At 28.3% G+C, this 19,146-nt stretch overlaps 1 protein-coding gene across 1 annotated transcript; it reads right to left on the bottom strand.

Annotated features, from left to right (window-relative positions):
• Positions 1 to 4,490: 4,490 nt before the first annotated feature.
• On the bottom strand, positions 4,491 to 17,438 carry LOC118068946 (forkhead box protein D3-A-like). The gene is made up of 10 exons (XM_035086712.1): positions 17,034 to 17,438; positions 16,343 to 16,766; positions 14,405 to 14,969; positions 12,732 to 12,864; positions 6,629 to 7,210; positions 6,332 to 6,536; positions 6,128 to 6,176; positions 5,940 to 6,015; positions 5,708 to 5,869; positions 4,491 to 5,475 (listed from the first exon to the last, which is right to left on the bottom strand). The coding sequence occupies exons 3-10, from the start codon at positions 14,465 to 14,467 to the stop codon at positions 5,312 to 5,314; spliced, it is 1,434 nt and encodes a 477-aa protein (XP_034942603.1). The 5' UTR covers positions 14,468 to 14,969; positions 16,343 to 16,766; positions 17,034 to 17,438; the 3' UTR covers positions 4,491 to 5,311.
• Between the last annotated feature and the right edge of the window lie 1,708 nt (positions 17,439 to 19,146).

The raw sequence follows: 19,146 nt of genomic DNA, 5'->3' as shown, positions 1-19,146 counted from the left end.
TAAAAAATCATAAACCATCTTTATTAAATTGATAGCCATTCCTCAACATTTTATTTGTCACTAAAGTATTAAGATAAACTCATTTAAAAATATGAAAAAAATCTTTATACATATAATATGCACTTATATACAAAGTACATAGGCGATTGTATTGTAAGAATTAAATATTGTTAATATAAAAAAAAAATTAAAAATTAACGCTTGTTGCGTTTAAAATTATTCTTATTTTAATAACATCATTTTAATTATATTGCGTTTGTATACTTATTACCAATACCTAAATAATATTATTATATATAAAAGATATAGATATTTATATTATGCATCCTTTTTACCTTTATTTGGTGTACAATTTCTGCCTAGGTTGTAGGTCAAATGAGAGATGAAACCTAGCATTTGGAGTATGAATAATTATATTTGATGAGCTCAGAAGTGTGACAGATTGTCGAAGAGTTAAACTTGGTATCAGATTTTCTTGTCTATTCCCTTGTCTTAAACAGCTGGTATATTTCACACGATCCCATACCTGCTACCAGACTCTGCAACATGACACTTAACATAGGACAATAACTAACGTGAAGATGAGTCAATCATTAACAAGAATAAGCTTAACACAATTTACAAACTTTTGTGTAAGTTATGATACACGATCCATGTCAACGTATAATGACGACTATTTTTAATAGAATTATAATCATTGATCTTGTATTAAACAAAAACAGCTGTATGGAGAGATGGAGAATTATTTAAATATGAAAATTAATATATGGGTTAAGAGATAATATGAAAGAAGAGTATGATAGAAAGATGATGTTAATGTAAATAAAAAGTACAAAAAGTGTGTCTTTCAGTTTTCAGTTTATGGTGTCACTGGAGACAAATTGTTGTCAGCATTTCAAGATCCTGCAATCCAGCACGTGTCTGTTAATCATCAAAGCTGCGACTGCACTGACTTTTTTGTATTGTAAGTTTCATTTTCATATAACGAATGACTCGATGATTCATACACAATTATCACTTCTTACCTCTTTTGTTGTAAAGAGGAAAATAATTATATTAAAATAATGATGAAGTCATTTTTAAAAATCATTCTTATATGAAGGACTTTTTAATGACAAATGAATCAAACTACAGAATAATCATTTTAAAAAACAAACTGCTTAATTCTATTAAAATTATAAACGACAATTTATAATCATTAGACCAATTTTATGTATTTAAGCTAACTATCGTGACACTATTGATAATTAATTACAGTTATACATTATGTAACAATAATTTCTATAAAAAAGTAAGGGTGTATACGATATAAGTTGGCATTGACAAATTTGCCTAAAAAATTAACAAATCTGAATATATAAACTTAGTGACTGTTGACTGAGTACATATGACTACAATACGTGAAATCACAGGCTGTTGAAGCAGTGTCGCAATTTAACAAAAGTCTTGAAAGATTTACACCCTACACCCACGCATTTACATCCTTAGTTAAAGTTTGATCGCGGCAACAAGTGATGTCTCGTCATATGTACGGAAGAAAAGGAACAAGTAAATGGAAAATCTTAGGGGAAAAAAGAAATGTCAAGCGATATGTTGTCTTCAACGGTCCGCCCGCTCTTAAGAGAGAAAACAGAAATAGCGTCGTTGACATCTGACTACAAATTACCCGCGTCATTGCGCTCCAACTGGCTTCTTAGTAAACGTAGCAGTGAGAAGTCGAGTCTCGTTGTAATACTTGTATATCCTAAAGAAATAAAAAAAATGAAAGAAGATAAAAACACCAAAGACGATCTCCGTTTAGCATCATTAACTCTTAATGATTCCAAGTGAGAAGTAAAATAGTGATGACGTGCAAATAGGCCGCGTGTAAATGACATAAATGAATTTCTTTGGTAATCAATCACGTCTTTCTCCAAATTTCATTAGATTGCTTTGAAGTTAATTGTGCATTTAACAGCTCTTATAATTTATTGAATGATGCATTGATGAGAAAATGAATAAATTAAGTAAAAGATACATTTCTTTAAATACTAACATTTGATTCATTGCCAAATCATTGATAATTTTTTTGTTAATTATCATAGTAGTTACAGTTATAATGGATTTATCATTGTTACATATTCCTGATAATTTTATTTTAAATCGAAATACTCCATTTTCAAGCAAAATTGAAGATAGTAATTCTGACCATTTAATTCTACGAAAAAAAGGCTGTAACTTGGTATCTTTTAGATGGAAAGCTATGATCCAATACACTATCAACAGTATAACATATGTATTGTAACGTAATAATGCACTGCCAGGGTCTCCACGATCGGTCGTTATTTAGCTCGAGCCAGTTATTTATGTCCGATTTAATGCTCGCAACTCGACCATCAAGAGAACAGTGAAAACCCTGTTGCATTTAGAGCTAAACGTTACCATTAAATCAATGCTCGTAGAATGTAGATTTTTTTTTATAAATAATATTCTTGAAATGAATTTTTTGATTCATTGTTTTTTGCTTTTTATTGGCCTTTTAGAGTCTATATTGATTCATCAAGATCATATTTTATAATTCATTTTATCATGATTATTTGCAATAATTATGTTTGAATTTAAATTTAATTCTGCTGATTATGACTGATTTTTCTATATAAATGGTTTAAAGGCACCGAAAAGTATGAAAAATTTAATGTCACAAAAAAAACTGACATCTTTATTAGTTATTAAGAGTTCTAATATAAAGGATATTAAGATCTCAATTAAGTCACACTTTTTTTTTAGATTTAAAAGTCTTTTCATGTAATAGTTGAAAACAGATCATTAGACTTCGTCGTAATTTATTTCATTCTTCCTGTTCCTTATTTGAATTTTCTTCCAAGTATTTCCGTTTCTGTTAAAGATAAAAAATTTCAGCAGAATAAAAAGTCATGTAATAAAAAAAGTTATAATAAATATTACATTTTGATGATCATATTAAATAAATCAAAATAAATCCAGAGTATTTCATTCGCTTCATAAAAAATACTATATACATCTTAAGTATTAGAAAAAAATTAACTATTTAAAATAAAAAAAAGTGCTTTCGATAACCGACGGCACGGGGCTTTCAGCTGTTGCACATCATTCAACCCGCGTATTTTACGTACTAGCTCTTCTGACTTACGACTTTTTGAGTTAGGCGTTTAGGTCTAATTTTGTTTCTATGGCCACCATGTGAGCGATTGGGTTTGTAATCCGTGAATCCATTCGGAAACCCCTTTTAAAAGTAGCTCAAGAGGTATTAATAGGTAAAAATTAAACATTACATAATAGAAAAAATAAATAAATAAACAAAAAAAGCTTAGATGCATCAGTACAGAGAAACTAATGTTTTTAATGTTGAGTTACTTAGCTCAACATTTTATTTCTTGAGGTTTTCCTATCAGCTGCCAAACTTTTAACTTCATAGATAGCTTTTTGAAATTGAGCTTTTGCCCAGGTTAAAAAAAACCTGAATACCATTACTGGGGTAACATATGAGAGTCACTGATATGGGAGGAGCTTTGAAGAGTTCACTCCTCCTTGCTAATTGATTATCTTTTTTTATTAAAGTTATCACTTTCGTTCTAATATTAACAATTCGTTTATATCTATTATTTAGTCAATTATTTAAGCTTTTCATAAAATCTTGAACAATTGATATAAACTCTTGTAATCATCAGCCTCATTTTACCCTCACATTTAAAATTATAAATTTAAACATTCGATATTAATTGATTTTTTTAATTAATAATCTCTAAATGCATCTACTATAGCACATAGAATTTTCAAAAAACTTCTCATTCATTTAATTCACATTAGCATGAACTTATATCAACATTATTTTATCAACGCTCGAAAAATAATGTATGATATATTTCTGAAAAGTAACTGCTACACATCACTTATACGGAGTATACAATATACATTCTATTCTTTCTTATAATTATTTCGTAATACTCACTAGAGTGATTAATTTTGCGCAGAATATTATCACGTTTCGTTTACAATGAGTGTCATATCTTACATTCCTTAACAAAGTCGTAGTAAACAATTGCTTGAGTACAAATAATAAATGTATACGTTGTTAATGAACTACAATTATCAATTATCAAGCTATACTTATATATTTATGTCCATTTTATAACATAACAAAGCTCCATTAAACAACTGAACATATTTAAAAACATCAATGAACAATAAATACCAATGGATAAGAATACTTTTTTGATAAACTTACATACAAACCTCTAAATTGTCATTTATTTTATTTATTATTTAGTAAAAATTTTAACAACTCTAAAAGTATACTTTTCTCCAGTTTAATGGATTTATAACGAATTATTTCATTTAAATAAGCACATCTCCGTCGCTTTTAACACGATGAAATAAATACTAAAAGTGTATTTTTTGAATGATTGTTTGGATTTTAAAAATTTAAATGACCTATTAGAGAATCGCAAAAAATTGCAATAAAAAACATTAGCTACGAGCAATAAATAAGTGAATTTTATTCAATAATTTGTTTCTAATTCAAATACATTATGATATTCATAACAAATAAATCATCAGTGTGTAGCACATATATGTTTATTCTACTTGATAGCTTTTACATTAGAAAGATATGTATGTAAAGTGTGAAATACAAGATAATTCTATCATCAAGATCGGTTCGATAAAATTTTCGGTTTATTATTTCTGTCATGATTCTGCTCGCTTTCCCACGATCTTTTAACTCTGGTTAAAATCTTATTCACGTTATTAAGTTGATTTTATAATAATAATTAATACTCTTAAAAATAAAAATTAAAAAGTAACGTTATATGATTTACAGCAACTTTACTAACATCACAATTACTTTTTTTTCTTATCAGAAGCAACATATATTTATTTATTTATTTATTTATCTTTCAATCAATCATTAACTTCATTAGCCAATTAATTTATTTTCTAAATTATTAATTAATTTTGCTAATTATTCACTGATTTTTATTACTCACGTATTGTTCTTTTGAATTATTTCACTCCACTTTGATACTTGTTACAACTTACGTATAAGTGAAAATGTTTTTCATTGAAATGTCTTCTGTTAAATATCAAATCAACTACGACGTTGATATTTCATTTGCACAAGAGAATTAATGTTGAGAATACGTGTGTAATCAACGGAAATAGTCATCAAATCACGCACGCCGACGGCTTAGTTGACGATGGATAGCCACACTTTTTTCTTTTATTATTTCTTTATATATCCTTAAGATATTATTTTGATGGAAAAACACTACTCAGATCACTGCAATATTTAACTTCACATGTAACACTTTGGACGTGATTGAAATTCCATACTTGAAAATCCTGTTGACGTGACATTACTAGGCATCGAAGACCCAACCATCCCACTTCCAACACTAATTGTTCCTAGACCAGCTGATGATACCGCTGAACTTCCTGGTTCTTCTTTAACATTAACCACTAGAAAACAAATATAAATATCAATAAATCATATGAATAGACTATTGAGGATTTTAAATTTATAAATTATTTCATTTCAGTTTAGTTAAAATATAAATTTCATTGTATAAGTCATAAAATAAAACTAGTCTGAATGATAAAAAATAATTCTAAGTATCCCGATGAATGTTTAATGTAACATACGTGAAAAAATGAATAACTTGATGTATTTTTTTTTAGCGAGAAAACTTACTGTCTGACCAGTAGGAACACCGTCCAGACATAGCATCTGTGGTTACTGAATTATCGTGTCGTCTGGCACAAGCAGCAAAGTTGGCTCCAAAAGAGTTGGAAGTCATTGCTGAGGGTGAGTTAGAACTATTACCTGAAACATCTATGTAATTTCCTTGAAAGGCTTTGACAGACCAATAGGTTTATCCTTATGTTGATTTAAAATTTATTGACATGACAGAATTGAGACTCACCTAGTGAATTAAATTGTCCATATCCATTCATTGTTGGAATCTGCATTGATTGCATAGGTTGAAGTTGAGGCTGAAGCTAAAAATAAGCGAATAAAATTATAAAATCCATTTCTGCTCCAAAAATTTTTCGAATAAAATTATCAATTTAATATTTTAAAAAATTATAAAATAAATAATTAAAAACTCACAGCTTGACAGTGGCTATAGGGCAGTTGAGGTTGCTGGAGACTCCATCCACTAGAATTTCCCAATACATAAAAATTAAATCAGCTTTAAGTAATAAAAAAATGGTATTTAATACGATAATTAATTTTAAATCAAAGCTGAAGTTATTATTTATAAAATATAATTAAATTTACAGAAGTCATGATAAAAAAAACCTAATTAATTACCTAGTATCGTATCTTGTGTAAGCAGAGGGAGCATAGGAAGGTGGAGAATGACTGAAAATATTCCTAGTAGGTCCTAGATGAATATGGCTTGGAGGAAATGCATCATTGAATACAGATTTATGATATGGTGCTGCTCTGTAGGGTCTCTTCATTCGTTTTCGTCGTTTGAAATTACCATTTTCAAACATGTCATTATACTGAGGATCTACGAAATCCATTTGAATATTTTTTTAATAAAAAAAATTTATTTGAGGTTGGCTTGATAAAAAAAAAACGTGAAAATGACATAAAAATTACCTAAAACCCAATAATTGCCTTTTTTCTCTCCTCCACCTTCTCTTGGTACTTTAACGAAGCACTCATTAAGTGAAAGATTATGCCTAATAGAATTTTGCCATCCTTTTTTATTATTCCGATAATAAGGAAACTTAGTGGTAATGTAAGAATAAATTTCACTTAGAGTAGCTCGCATGTTAGGACTATGTTTAATAGCCATGGCTATAAGAGCTACATAGCTGTAAGGTGGCTTGACAGATGTGGAAGAAGCTTCACTACTATTTGATGCAGGAACAGTTGTACTAGCTTCTGTATTGCCACTAGGAGCACAGGAAGTGTTTGGTGTTGATGTATTACTGCCTGTTGAAGTAGGAAGTATTCCTGGGCTTGCTCCTTTACCTTCTAGAATATTACCCAAGTGAATGGAAGTTGAATGCATTGAGATGACTGATCGAGGACTGTGATGATCATGATGAAGATCATGATGATGAGAGTTTATTAAAGGGTGTGATGCTAAACTCTTAAAGTTCGAGACAGAGATGTCTAAATCTTTAGGAGGAGAAGTCATACATGTTGAAGACATCTCAGATGCGAAACTGCTTACTGAAATAATAAAAAAATAAAGTTAAATTTTTTCAAATTTAAATATTACTAATACAAATAATTTTTTTTTTAATTAAAATTAGATCTTGTTGATTTTCTAGATAATATTATCAATTAGCAATTCAAGGAAACAAAGACAATATAAATCGATTAATTGTGGACGTCAGAATTGCAAGAATCACGATATTTCCTGGAAGTCGTTGAGCTGCTAACAATTAGGTCATTAAATGAAATACCTTGGAACCTGAAGCCCACCCATACTCTCAAATTTTTGGCTTGACTCTTTACTACCACTTTGTGTTTGAATAACATATCCCATCTTTGAAATATTTTCATCAATATTTATAAATATTTCAATAATTCATAACATGAATGTATTTCTATTTAATAATTAATGAAGCTTTGATAAAGTGATTCCAATGATGTGTTATAATTTTATTTCAGTAGATTTTCTGTTGACTGGTATATTTTTTAAGATGAATCTCAAGCAATAAATTTAAAGTCATTAAGAAATGAGTTAAATTTAGTGGCAGAATGAAATGATAAACAAGACTTTATTTTCGTAACAGTCCTTCGCACCATGCAGTACGTAGTCACGTTTCATCGAACGAAAATCGAGCCTTGTTGAGACTCTATAGTTTATACCAGTCATAGGGAAAAGTATCTCGAACGTGCTTGCAACTCGAAATGCTAAGGGACATTTCTACTATGCTTTATATATATTTTAAAACCACAATGATTTACTAGTAGAAAAGCTATTTATCTTGATGGAAAATTCTTTCTATTTTCATAACATGTATAATGTGCTTTCTAACTTCTCTACAAAAGAGACACACTGTGTAGCACTAAATAATTATTAGAATGTATTTTGATCCAAAAACTAATAATAATTCAGCATCTACTAATAGCTATCACCTTTTAAAACATCATTTTTTAGTCAAACAAAAGTGATGTTCATCATCACATCTAAAAAACTAGGTAGAATTATTGATGAATAAATTTAAAAATGCATCTTTTATTCATACTTAGATTAAAAATGAGTTAATAAATGAAACATATACTTGTGATATCTTGGAAAATTTTACCATCACTACTAAGATATATGTATTATAAATTAAAAGTATTATTTATTAACATGAAGATAAATTTAAGAAATAACATCAAAATCAACACCAGGATTTATTATTGAAAACTTTCAAGTTTAAATTACATTGGAAAAAGAAAAATATTGTTTCGGATGAATGGAATAAAGTAAAGATACATAAATATAGAGTTAGGAAAAATCTTTTTTTAGATAAAGTAAATAAAAATCGTAATCATGATGTCATAACCATCCCTGATCCACCTCAAGGATCATCCGCGTGCCTCTCGAGAATCTCATAAATGTTTTGAAAACAAGTAACGAAGTTAGCTCACTGTCATAACACAGTTTTTTTTTTTTTTATGTTTTGGTTAAAGTTGAAGAAACTTGTAAGCAAGTTTTAGCGGCAAAATAAAAATTCATTATAAGATCTGTTGAATGGTTAATCAAATGGTATCAGGGTCGAAGGTTGTACTCCAGTGACTAAACTCTAGAGAATATATTTAACATGCATTCCTAAAATGCTGTCACTTCGACGTTTAACTTTGATAAGCGAAATATAATACATTAAATGACATCACAAAGCTTCACAAGCGAGTTGACATACGCTGACGAGACAAGAGGAAGACTCATCGCAACATTTTTTTAATTATTATTATCAATATCATTATTATTGTAATTATTACAATTATTATTGTCTTTCTATTATCACTCTGTAATGTAATCATCAATCTCAAGGACAATCTTTTAAGCAATTTTTAATTTATAAATTTTAAGATTTATTAATAATAACATTCAAGTTTGCTTTAATTAGTCACGTTTTTTAATTTCAATATTTAGACAAATCGACAACTAAAATTTCAACAGTTTGATAAAATTGATTGTGTAATAATTTTTCAATATTTATGAACAAGTATTTCAAGTCTTTTTAAATACTTGCTCCATTTTATTTACAATACCATCTGTTTACAATAATTCTTAAACTTAAGTTCATTCTATTGATGGAATTAACATCCAAATGATTCATTTTATTTGTTAAATATTTAAATGAAATATTTCAATACTATTATTACATTTGGGAAAGAATGTAATGACCAACGCTATTACATGAAAAGTACTCAGTAGATTATGTAGCAGAAAAGGATAGAAGAAGCTCCAGGATCTGGCATCATTTCTATCTCACCCTGTTGACTGCTCTTTTGAGCACGTGCTGCCAAGGGAGATACAATTAGCCCAACTGCCTTAGGATATTTGTAATTTGACCTATGATCCCTTTAACTTGCTCAATGTCGTCTCGATAAATCAATTATACCTTTATATGTACATATAAATTATCTCGTATCTCTCCAGACCTGATATCTAGTGTTTATTGTCTAATTTCTAAATAGCTCATTTTGCTCCAATTTCAGCTAGAAAATCGTACTATCAATTAATTAATTAATTAATCGACATTAAAGACTTTTTTTATTTCAAATAATGGAGATCATCATGGCTAGATATTTGATAATTAGATTTTATTCTTTTTCTGAATGTAATAATTTTCAATTGGTTGATAAGAATTTTCTATTCTATTTTGGTTCAATGTTTTTAATTCATTTATTAACTGATCAGTGTAGATTCTACTCTATAGAATGCAGTCATAGTAAAGTAAAAAAAGATTTACAGTTATAACACACGTCGAGTAACCGAAGGGACTTCAGGGGCGGTTTGCTGAACTCATATATGCCTCAGGGGCCTTATAGCTTATAACACACGATGTAATATGACACCTTAGTTAACAGAAACGGCAACTCTTCGTTCAGTTCTCTGGACGCATATTCTAGCCTTTGCAGACCTGCACTTCATAAAATCGAATAAATGAATGAATATTTTGGACCATTTACTTCAAGTTCATGTTAAATATCAGTAGAGACATTTTTTTCATTGTGATCTAGATATTAAGGAAAAATAATTTTGATGAGTATGCAAAGTTGGAGAATTAGTTGTAAGTAAAATTAAATAAATGATGGAATATTAATGGGAAACAGTGAAAAGGAAGATGATTTGATATGTAATTTTTCCTCAGCAGAATCTGGAACTTAGGCCAATGGGTCATCATTGACATGATAGCTCATCTCGTATTATCGACTCAAAAGAGCCAATCGACGTTCTGAATCTCGACCTCGACATAATGTAAAAATTGGTTGCAAAAAACATCTAAGTCATGTTTTCAAGTCTATATATATTAGTAATTTTATACTAATCTTCCCCATAGTCTTGAAATTTTTGATACACCAGGTTCAGAAGAGTTTTAATTTAATTTAAATATAAATAAAAAATGAAAATAAGTAACTATTTTCAAATATTATGGTGAAATTTAATTGATATAATTATATCTTTTACTTTACTTAAACCTGAAAAATTATAAAAAAAAAAAAGTTGAATAGGATTGAGAAATTTCTGATGAAATTTTTGTATGGTTTGAAATCATTATCAGAAAAAAAAAATGTGACGAATTCAATTTGATAGCAACTGGTATTTTAATCTTAGCCTGAATAGAAAAAACAATGATGATAAAAATAGCTGGCAATTCTTAAAATATGATCGAATATATTTTAATTAATGAGTTGAATAAAACGAATTATAATATACGTAATATGAATTACGATAAAAAGCTATACTTGTATCTTCTTATCATGACTGATTTGCCCCAAGTATACCCTTGTTTACTACACATTTATAATTACACATATCAGTTAGGAAGATTAGACTCACGACCCGATTCTAAAATAAATAAACAATGTCAAAGCCTTTTAATTTTGATGATCTGTAGTTTTAGTTATGAATTTTTGCAACAATATATTTACATATCAATATGTAAATAATAACAACTTAATAATTTGTAATAATTAAATAAACAGTAATAATTTTCAATTTTCTACCATCAAAAACAAACAATCATCATCCAACTGTAATAGTTTTCTCGTTGAATCTTCTGTAGTCAAACGCATGTTTCATTTTGAGCTCTATCATCTTCTCTCAAGAATCTCCAAATGTGCGGCGTTGGTGCCATATATCAGGTCAACGTAAAGCCGCTTCTCCAAGATTAGCGACCCGTAATTCTTGTCTTTCATTCCTCTATATCTCTACGTATCTCTTTCTATTGCCCACCTAACTCCCTTTCTTTTCCACCCCTTCAATTTATTTGTTATATTTTTACTTTTTTAATTATTCATCAAGCTTTTATTAGAAATTTCAGTGTGAAATACTTAATCTGATCATTTAGAAAATATTTGTCTTCTTGGAGACAGAATTTTATTTTATGATTTCATCCATTAATACTCATAACCATTCATTTCAATTTTATCAAGTTTTTCCAATAGTAATCACGATAGACTAATTAATAATTAATTGAAGCTATTGAATTTTTTAACTACTGCAAAGCAATTATTTTTCAATCTCTGATAATAATATCAGAGTAAAAAAAAAACCTAATAAAATATCTTGACTTGCTGATTAGTAAATTCTTCAGCCAAAAACTACAGATAAAAAAATCTTGATAAAGTATTCGTATCAAATATTCTTGCAATTTTTTTCTCCTGTCTTTATCTTAAATGACATATTTGCGATTAGCATATAAAATATGAGGTAGGTAACATGAGCCAACGCATGAAATCTCTTATCTATCTTTCAATTGCTTCCGACTGCACAGGAGGAAAAATGAGAAGACCTAGGGCTACGATAGCCAAATGATGCTGACGAATAGGTATTTAGTATATCTGAATATTGAGACTGTCAATGAAATGGAAACTCAAGGATAAAAATCAGATCATCAAAGAATAAATGAAGAGAATTGAATAAATCCAAACTTTATATATAGAATAGCACAGCTACAAAGCGGAAGTATCGATTTAAGTTTAGATGATTTACAATCATCATCAAGGATCTCCAAGGATGAAGTGGATTTGAAAATAACATCAGCGAGTGTTTCAACAACTCTCCAACGCAGCTCATACGTCAGGGAGAGTGTGACTAAATGTCGTGAAGAGAGATCAGGGTACGCACGCTCCCGCGGTCCATCATGACTATTCATCTCCCTCGTCGACGTTCCACTTCACGTATTATTAGAACGTAAAACGCGACGACGAGAAAACCAACCAACTTTTCTATTGGTCTTTTATTAACTAGTGTTATAATCTAATATGATGATGTCTTTATGTCCGACACATTCATTACCAATGCTATAAATAATATCTAAACGGGTTTATTTAACCCTTATATTTCTTCTTGTTGTGCGTACTAAACTTGCACTGTAAATCTAATTTGATAATTATTGTTTTCTTCAATACAGCTTCTTTCATATGTTTTCATCTCTATCTTTGGATCAGATTAAACCAAATAAATCTTGCTTTTCTTTTTCATTTATAAAAATATTTTTTATACAAATAAAATTATTCTTACCTTGATGAATTACTGGAAGAGTTGATGTTGGTGATAACTGATACGGTTCTTGCTTAATTTTCAATGAGTGTGGAGAATCTTGTAAACTACTGAGACTTGGACTACCCAAACTGCCATTATTCTGCTGTATATCCTAAAGAAACAATTAATCATAATAAGTAATTGATTACACAAGTACTGTAGTAAATAATCTTAAAATTCATTGAAGAATTTTTGATCAGCATTTTTCAGAACAATATTTAGTAAATACTCAAAACAATCATGAAAATATTTTTATTGTGATGAATAGTAAGAAAAAGCTTTGAAAACATATAATTCAATGTTTGAGTAAATGAAAATGAAACAAGTATAGCATGAGTAGTGGGTTTTTGGCTTGGGGCCTACGATGTTTGAAGTCCTGTCGCAAGTAGCTTACAAACACCACGTCCTCTGTTGTGACATCACATTATGCCTGACCAAACTTACGATCTTGGTAGATCGTTAATTTGCAATTTGCTGTATGTTTCTGGTTTATGTTAAGCTGACGATTTTACGATTGAAAGTTCACAAATCTACTGCAAATCTTGGTGTTTGTTACTATTCCCAACATACATACATAATCATGGTATATTAAACAATCCAAGATTAAGTTACATATGAATAAAGATATAAAATTATGCGTATTACATTCTTTCGTCCTAGACTCGATAGTTTTTTTGCAATGTCGACAAGATATACTGGCACTTGACGTACTACTGCAGAAGTGCATAAAACTTGGCACTGAAAAATCGGGGTGTTAAATTTATAGTAAATTCATCACATTGCTGTTCTACATTGATGAAATGATGATGATTGAACATTCAACTTCTAGTGCTAATTTTAAGATGGTTTTTAATTAATTAATATATTTAATTCTTCAAAAAAATATTGTTGAAAATATTATAAATAATAATTGAATTTTATTTTGTATTGATGATGTCTATTAATGTCATGTTGCATAAATAATTTATTACTGTAAACAAACTTTTCATTATAAACTAGATAGGTACAAAAATCTTGGCAAATTACTTGACAAGAAGTTTAATATAATGTCCAACAATCATTATTACCATCTTAATCATGTTTTACATGTTTATTCATTGGAAATGTCTTTTCTTTAAAACTTATTTTATGATAAATTTGTTTGGTTTCTATTTTTTGTTTCAAATATTCTTGTTGGTAAGTATATATGATTTAACTAGGATTATTATAAAGAATAATTTATAAATAGACATTTAGCAGTTTTCGATTGAATTTGACATTTTTTAGATAACCTTGTGTTTTTGAATAATCAATAAAGTATCAAGTTGAGCACGATAAGTGACAGTTTGTTCATTCAAATCACAATCCCATCATGTCGTACATCAAGTGGAGGCAATATGCAACTGCATTCCACACATTTTAAACTTCATTTATATTACATATTAAATTACAATTACTTCTAAGTAGTACACAATCGCAGTTTATTTTTTATCAATGAATAAAAGATAACAATGACCATTATTAGTTTGATTAAGAATATATATTTATGAAGTTATCTTCTAATTCCACTCGTGTTTAGTATTTTAATGGAAAATGTTATCTACATCTTGGACTGTTTAATAATTAAAAATACAATTAATTAGACATATTTGATAGATATAATTAATACTTACACCAGAAGGTGGGAGCACATGAGAAACCATTTTGAAGTTCCGTTCAACAACCGAATAACTCATAAAAATTTTTGACTCACTTCAATTACATATCCTTAAATGTTATTAATTCTTTCACAGTGACTTTACAATACTAATAAACATTTATTTCACTCAGGTTCTTATTTCGCAACTAACTTGTTTCACCATTTTTATTGCACTTGAATTTTTTAATTTTGTCGTAAGAAGTAAAAATATACTTTTAATCACACAATCAATGTAACTATACTTTTTTTTTTCAATCAAATAAAGCAATATTTGAATTTCTTTAATGCAACTTTTCTGCAACAACAATACTTTAATAGTAAATTATTATTATCATTTTACTCTCAATGACTTTACATTTTTATAACAGTCTGAAGGTCATGAACTTGGCAGAAAACTCCCGCAATATGACCTTTGGATCTGAGTATGATTGAAAAATAATTATTTATAAATAATAATAAATTCATTTCATTGTCCCACTGCCATTATCATGGAATTCCCTCTCAGAAGTAAAGTTATCTCAACCAAATGCAATATAAATCTGCAACAAAAATTTTTATTAAATTTTAATGTATTAATGTCAACATGAAACTTTGATTTTATTTACAAAAATAAATTTAAGTATATCCTACTGGAGGTAGTGGAGTAAAAAATGGTATAAAAGTGCAGTTTAATGGATTTTAAACAGCCGTGATACATGACTCCCTCCTCCGAAAGGGAGAAAAAAAAAAGATGAGTGTTATCTCTATAAAAGTAAGAAGAATGAGAAGCGCCAGGCTGATGACAAGTTAGCGACAGCTGAACACTTTTAGTTTGCAGGAACGTTTAGCGCCTACTTGTACCTACTTTATGCTGACTACTCGACGGCTTATTTACATCATCTTTAGTCAGTATGCATATAGACTCCTATCATTTTTTCCATCGTTTATTGGTTACTCCAAAATAAGCAAGGACTTCAAAATAAGCGACTCGTGTAAAGAAGAACCGTAAAAAATTCAGAATATAAGAGCTTGAGTAATGAATGATTTTATTAATTTAATTAAAATATAATTATTTGGATAATTTATAGTTCTAATGGTAACAAAATTTACAGAAGAGAATGCTAAGATTAGAATTAGATGTATGCTCATATCATAGACCAATTTGAAATCAAAGAGAAGAAAAACGAATGATGTAGTAAAGTTATCGGTCACCGTCGGACTTAAAGAGATTAAATCCAAACAGTAATTTGGATTACTCTGTTGAAGAAACAGCCGTCAAGACTAAAAGATTCTCAACATCTGAAGACTACTAGACTTCTAAATTGGCGCAATTAAATTTTCTTACAATGTTGTAAGATAAAATAGATGATGGATTTGACAAATTCGAAAATCATTTTAAATATTTTATAATATTTACACAATCATCTGATGATGATAAAATAATCGTTATTTTATGAATAATTATTGGATTAATGGATTAGATTCCAATTCTAAACGATGGTATAAAAAATGGTATAATTTTAGTCATTTAAATAATTGTGATATTTTTTCAAAAATAATGATAAAGAGATAAGAATGTTGATGTTTATTTAATTATAATTTGTACGTTATCACTTATTAACATAATGAAAACTTAAACAAATACATAGTTTATATGTAATTAAGCTTTGTTGATTGCAAATCATATTAATTATTGATGATAAACATCAAAGTTTGTAAACTTTCTGTAACTGATCATAATTCGGTCTAATACTACATGTCAACCAATTAATTATCCTTCGATCATTAACCCTTTATTGCATTTAAAGCTTGACCAACTTTGATTGTATTACCTTCTTTTCATCTTCTAATCAACTTTATTTAAAACAAAAATTTAAATTCACCACAGCAATCATCAAACTAGAAGAAAATTAAATTAAAATTAATAAATTACCTTCCAGAAATTCTTGAATTATCCAGTAATTATTTTCAAAGGATCTTCACTAATAGATTCACATATAATTATTAAATTTGATTGTTTAAAATGTGTTGATGTCACTTGAATTCTTTCAATTAATAATTATGAACACTTCACCACTTGAATCATTTATCAAAGGATACTTTTAAAGAAGTTTAATCAATTACAGGTGTCAAGCATTAATGATGATATTAATAGTATGATGGTGATAAAATCATGCCTCGAATCATCTATTTAATACAACGGCACTCTGACAACCAGCAACTAACGTAACTGAATCGAGAATGAGGCAGAATTAACAGCGTTGGTGTTACGATGAAAGCTGGGAGGACACGAAACAAAGTGGAGGCGGAGCTTTCGGTTACGCTCGAAGCAATCACAAGCTGCCCTATACGTATTCCTGTCATGATAAAAAATAAAAAAAGATAAGTAAAAAAATCGTATTTCCAGATATAGTTAATAATTAATGTATTTATATACATACATATATGTACTCGTGCTCCAAAAAATATTCTAAAGCTTTTGCATCCAAAAATGTGACAGCAAGTTCAGTTAATGAGTTAATAATTAATGGTAAATACAGTTAATTGAAAGAAGTATTTTTTGGAGCACACTGTAAAGATGATTATTAAATAAAAAGTATGATTATGTAAATAAAATGAATTACCTTTAGAGAATTTTCAATCATATCAGTTCCTATTTTAGTGAAAATGATTCATGACATGAATCAAGTTCTATTTGATTGTGAAATGATTAAAAAAAAACAAGCCCAAGTGCAGTAAGGCGGAATATGATGTAATTTGCGACATCAGCAAAACTACATTATTATAATCAGATTAATAAGTCATATTACACTTTACCATGACCTCAATTTAAAGGAGTGAACCAAATTCGATAATAAACTTTGTTATTAAATTTTCTGTTAAATTTCTCAATTATGTACTTTCTTGTAATGCGGTGTGAGCAACCTAATTATGATTACATTACCAATTATTAGGGTATCAAGTGATGAATTTGCAAAAAATATTTTTCGTTGACATCATTCATTGAAAAATCAGCACAAAACTTAATCTGGATAATTAAATTATCATTAGCTAATCATTAATTAAATTTTATATGAAAATATTCTATCATCATTGGCAATCAATTTTTTATGCTTCAAATTTTATTGCATTAATACAATTGATAATTTAATAATGACTTAATTATCATCAGTAGTCCATAAAAATTATCCAGCTTATTTAAATAAATGAATTGATGATAAACATTTTACTTCATTTATAAAAGCTTGAATCTAATTTTTTATAGAAAAAAAAAAAAGTATATTCATACAATAATAAAAAGAAAATAGGGAAAATGTGAGAGAGTCTGTTTGAACGAAAGGTAGGCGGTGGAGTAGTAAATCGCGGTCGCCATGGCTGGGCGTTGTCTGGTGATAATCTGCAGCATTTGATTGGTAGATATATCGCGTGTTGGGAACTGGTACGTGAACATTACACCAACCCATTGAAGGTTTCTCAACCTGGTACAATAATCCTTGCAATATTGACAAAGAAAATCGTAATATGCCAATGATGAAAGTATATCAATCAATTCTTTTTAAAATAATCCAATAAAAATTTCTTTCAAAATTTTCCATATGTGTTTTAAATTTGAAGATTCACAGTACAAATATTCCACCTGATACAGAAAATAATTTAGTTTGTTAACAAGCATTTTAAGCAATTGAAATTTCAAATACTCATTTCATCCTTAATGAGTATAAAACTGATAAAGGATATAAATAAAAATTATACATACATATCTTCAATCAAGTTATTGATAAAGAATATGACGAGGTACCAAATGACTCAGAGAAACAAATGAAACGTTTTTTTTACCTCTACACACTCCAAGAGACGTACAATTATATGAGTTTCATATTTCTTATACGCAATTCCATCGTCATTAGTCTGATGAATCGATCTACTATACTTAGGCGCTAAGTGACACCCTTCATTCGTATATTAAAACAATAATAATCATATTTAATCAGTAGACTCTACGTTATATTTAATAAACAACTACGATTAACTCATGGACTTCAAAAGAATCCGAACGATTCGTTAATCAACATATGATAAATCTTAATAATATATCAATAAAAGAAATTGCATGTAATGATTTTACGTTCTCAATAGGCAGCTCTAGCGTGGGAATATGATCAATAGATACCTGTAAAATAAAAAATAATTTAATAACAATAATTTTGGAATTTTAATAAATGAAAAATAATTGTGAATTTACCTCAAAGTTATACCTCAAGAATAAAAGCATAAAAATGTCTTCAAGTCTTGAAATTCTCTTAAATCATCAATTTTTTTTTTAAATTAATAACAGAATTAAATATTCTGTATAATTTGTATAAATGTTTTTATAATTTACCTTATAACAAACACTTTTCATAAGTAACGAAAATGAAATAAAAGTATTTTATCTAATTATTATTATAAGTTTTAAATATATTCATATTTAATTTAATTATTTTAACACCTTATTAGCTACATAGCATAAAAAATTGATTGAAAGTATTTTTCTTCTTTATTTGACAATCTTTTTGAAGTAAAATATAAAGAAAATATTGGAAAGCTAAAGATTATCTTAGTATAAAGTTATAAAAAAATTTTTAAAGCAATTTTTTTCATGAATTGCCTAACGAATAAAATAAAATAAAATCCATCGTTTCCGATACGGAAGTTTACATGCTAAACCGGAAAGTTTATCGAAAACTCATACGCACA

The sequence above is a fragment of the Chelonus insularis genome, unplaced genomic scaffold, assembly GCF_013357705.1.
Source record: "Chelonus insularis isolate UGA/USDA-ARS -01 unplaced genomic scaffold, ASM1335770v1 contig_128_pilon, whole genome shotgun sequence".
NCBI classification, from domain to species: Eukaryota; Metazoa; Arthropoda; class Insecta; order Hymenoptera; family Braconidae; genus Chelonus; species Chelonus insularis.
The sequence above is the reverse complement of the archived record's forward strand: the minus strand, read 5'-3'. Positions and strand labels throughout refer to the sequence as shown.